Genomic DNA, 3656 nt, shown 5'->3' on the forward strand with positions numbered 1-3656 from the left:
AGACAGTCTATGGACTCTCTGCATGAGCCAGTGCAGCACGCGGATACCACACTGCTGTGACGTCACTCAAATGCTCCTTTTTAGTAAATCAAATTTAAAAAACACACACACATTGCTGTGTTTTTAATGACTTATTGTGTGAGTTAGTTTGTGTTTTATCGCATTATTATGAAACCGTGTCATTGCGACTCTGTGTTTTTTCTAAATTCCTAGAATTTGGTTAAAGTTTCATGTGTAATGGAAACAGAACCCAGAGCTGCTGAGCGTTTCTGCATGGTGCGTTCACTGAGCCCCGGATATCGGCAGTAAAACGAAGCAGTTTATCAGAGAAAACATAGAACACCGGCACTGATCCGGATATAATCGATTGATTAAATATTGTCGACGTTTTCTCTGAAAAACTGATTTCTTTTGCTGTGGATTGTATAAAAATTACAGTTTGTAGCGGACTGGGTTGGGCCGAGTGGCTGTTTGCTTATGTCCAGAGCTCAGTGAACGCACCATGTGCAGATTCTTGTCTGCTGTGGGATCTGTCAATCAATCTGTTCAGAGGTTTAAGGAAAATTAAGGGACTGCTGCATGAGACTGAATTAAAGCGTTTGAGGTGCGTAGATCCACTAATATCACCCGAACCAGCCTCGTCGTTCCGTCTTGAAGCCGGACTTTGTGAGGGGGGTTATGTTACGTCCAGCAGTGTTTGCCCCTCCTCCCTTGCTCTCACCTGGTTGCCACAGCTGCATATTATTTCTCATTAGTGTTTCAGGTATTTAAGTTATGGTTTTCTGGTGTTTCTCTGCCGCAGAATCCTGTTTGCTGTCTATGTCTTAGAGTGCTATTAAACCCTTTTCACCGTTCCCCATCTGATTTTGAGTCCTTCCTGCATCTGGGTTTTCTCCTGTTTGCCCAACCGTAACAAATAAATTGTTTTGTAGTTTAAAAATTAGGCCTATTATGTACATAAATTCATATTTTGTTGCTATAATTTAATTTTTTGTGGTTATGCATTTTTTTGCACACATATTATTATTTTGTGTGATCAAATTAACTTTTTTGTGTTCATAAATTTGAATTTTGTTGTAAAAAGTGATGCCTTTTTGAAAAAACAAATTAGCATTTTTGTGCACAAGTTCGTATTTTTGTGTGAAGACATTGGTATTTTGGGTACACAAATGAAAATTTTGTCAACTACTAAGTACTTTGTGGGTAAAAATGAGTAAGACAATGTTTATTTTAAAGTGAACAGAATATTCCTAAAAACTTGTCATAGACTTGACCCACATCTGTGATATTATTCAGTGTTCCACTTATGTAATCTTAGATTATCTTCTGATGAATTATTTGTATTCTCTGTTCTGAACTGTGTATTTATTCTGGAGTTCCAGGAAAACTGTCTCAGTTCTTCCCTCATATTATTCCCACTTTTCTTCATCAGATTTGACACAAACTCTGGAATGAAGACAAAAGAATCCGAATGTTTTTATTGTCAAATGATCAGAAACAACTTTTCTCTGAAGAACAGAGAAATAAAACACAAATCTTCAATCCAAAGTTGTTCAATGAAGCAAAAAGGAAGAAAACAAAGTTGTAAATGTTCTTCTCTCTACAAACACAATCTTCTCCTTCAGTTTCTTGTAGTTTCTGTGTAGAACAAACACAGAGAAAGTCTTTGATTGTGACTCACTGGTTCCAGTTGTGTTGCTGCTTCCTTCAGTTCACACGACAACAACACAAAAACATTAGAATTCAAACATTCAAACCCAAAGTTCAAAGAAACAACAAGGAAACAGATTTTCCTCCAAAAAGTTTGAGATTCATCTTCAGAAATGTCTTCAATCCACATTCTTGAGATGTTTCATTTCTCTCTTTAGTTCTGACTACAAACAAAGTTTAGTTCAAAATGATGGAAAGCAGAGAAATCACTAAAACAAACATTTCACTTCTTTCAGGAACTATTTGACTTTACAGAACTCTGCTGTGGATCCATCACACCACAACAACAACCCCAACCCCGTTGTGGTTCCAACACCCAGTCCAGCATGGAGGTTCTGAGTGAATGTGGTCTGGACTCTGTGGAGGAGAGTCATTCTTTCAGAGACGCTGTAGAAGGACAGAACACCTGCTCTGTGGTCCAGGTACACTCCTATTCTGGAGGAACCAGGAGCTGAGATGGAGGTTTGAATGCTGTTGTGGAGAAATGAGAATCTGTTTGGAGAACAAACTAATGCCCAAGATTTGTTATTAGAACCAAATCTACTTTCACATCCAGATCTGCTGATGTTCTTGTCTGTAACTGCTACATAAACATATGATCCTCTCCACTCCACCTCCCAGTAACAACGTCCAGTCAGACTCTCTCTACTCAGAACCTGACTACAATCAGTAAATCTGTCTGGATGATCAGAATAAGACTGAGGTCGTTCCATAAATGTCACCTTTCTGTTCTCCTCTGACAGTAACAGATGTTTAAATGCTGTGTTTGGATCCAGTGTGATTGGACATGAATATCTGAAGAAGTNCTGTTGTCTCTGGAAACAGGAGCTGTAGGTTAAGCCTCTTTAATCACACAGAAACATGTCTAAACATGCTGCATGAATGACAGATGCTAAGTTTGCTCCAAATGTTGCTCCTCTTTTGGTAAATATGTTTAATGACGGGCTGCACGGTGGCGCAGTGGTTAGCGCTCTTGCCTCACAGCGAGAAGGCCCCGGTTCGACTCCCGGCTGGGACCTTTCTGTGTGGAGTTTGCATGTTCTCCCCGTGCATGCGTGGGTTTTCACCGGGGACTCCGGCTTCCTCCCACTGTCCAAAAACATGCTTCATAGGTTAATTGGTGACTCTAAATTGTCCCTAGGTGTGAATGTGAGAGTGATTGAGGCCCTGAGACAGACTGGCGACCTGTCCAGGGTGTACCCCGCCTTCGCCCATCAGTAGCCGGGATAGGCTCCGGCACCCCCGCGACCCCGAAAGGGAAAAAGCGGTCAGGAAAATGGATGGATGGGTGGATGTTTAATGACTTCTTTCAGAAAGGAATTTTGACTCCAACTCTTAGACAAGCAGCAACTTTGTTGATACACAAACCAGGCAAGGATGTGGAAATGTGTTCATCCTACTGATCAATGTCACTTCTTAATGTAGATGTGAAAATACTAAAGTGTATTTTTCACCATTAAACAAACCTGAAGAATGTTTCAGCTGCAGCGGTAAAGTGTCGCTGTTTTGAAAGAAAAACTGGACAAATGAGGATTTTTTTCTTCTTTTTCTGAAGTTAAGCCTTCAGTGAGCAGCTAGAACATAAACAGAACACAATCAGCTTCTGTCTGTGTTTCATTTCACGGCAGGTTCGCTCTTCTGAGCTGCTCTAAAAGCAGAAACTCCCTCTTGTGGTGAGACAGAAGAATACACCTTTTGTTATTAGTAGGAGAATAACTCATTTTATAAACAAATTACTGAAGTTAGGAAAAAAATTATGGGGCGGAGGGTTGACTAATTTGTCATTATGGACTAATTTACCTCACAAAAGGAAAGCAATATAAAAGGAATATAAATGCTATAGATATATATATATTTATATATATTACTTGTCTTGTTATTTATATCTGGGTTTTTTTGTTTTATTTATGTATTCATTTTAATCTATTTTACTCCTTTTACATTTT

General features: G+C 39.3%; 1 protein-coding gene across 1 annotated transcript; it reads right to left on the reverse strand.

Moving 5' to 3' along the window:
• Positions 1–1452: 1452 nt before the first annotated feature.
• On the reverse strand, positions 1453–2553 carry LOC118598441 (tripartite motif-containing protein 16-like protein; the record flags this gene model as incomplete). Its single annotated transcript, XM_036211116.1, has 2 exons — positions 1453–1996; positions 2030–2553. Coding segments are annotated over 2 exons (571 nt in total), but the record flags the coding sequence as incomplete, so codon positions are not given.
• Positions 2554–3656: the final 1103 nt, after the last annotated feature.

Source organism: Oryzias melastigma, unplaced genomic scaffold (genome assembly GCF_002922805.2).
Source record: "Oryzias melastigma strain HK-1 unplaced genomic scaffold, ASM292280v2 sc00588, whole genome shotgun sequence".
NCBI classification, from domain to species: Eukaryota; Metazoa; Chordata; class Actinopteri; order Beloniformes; family Adrianichthyidae; genus Oryzias; species Oryzias melastigma.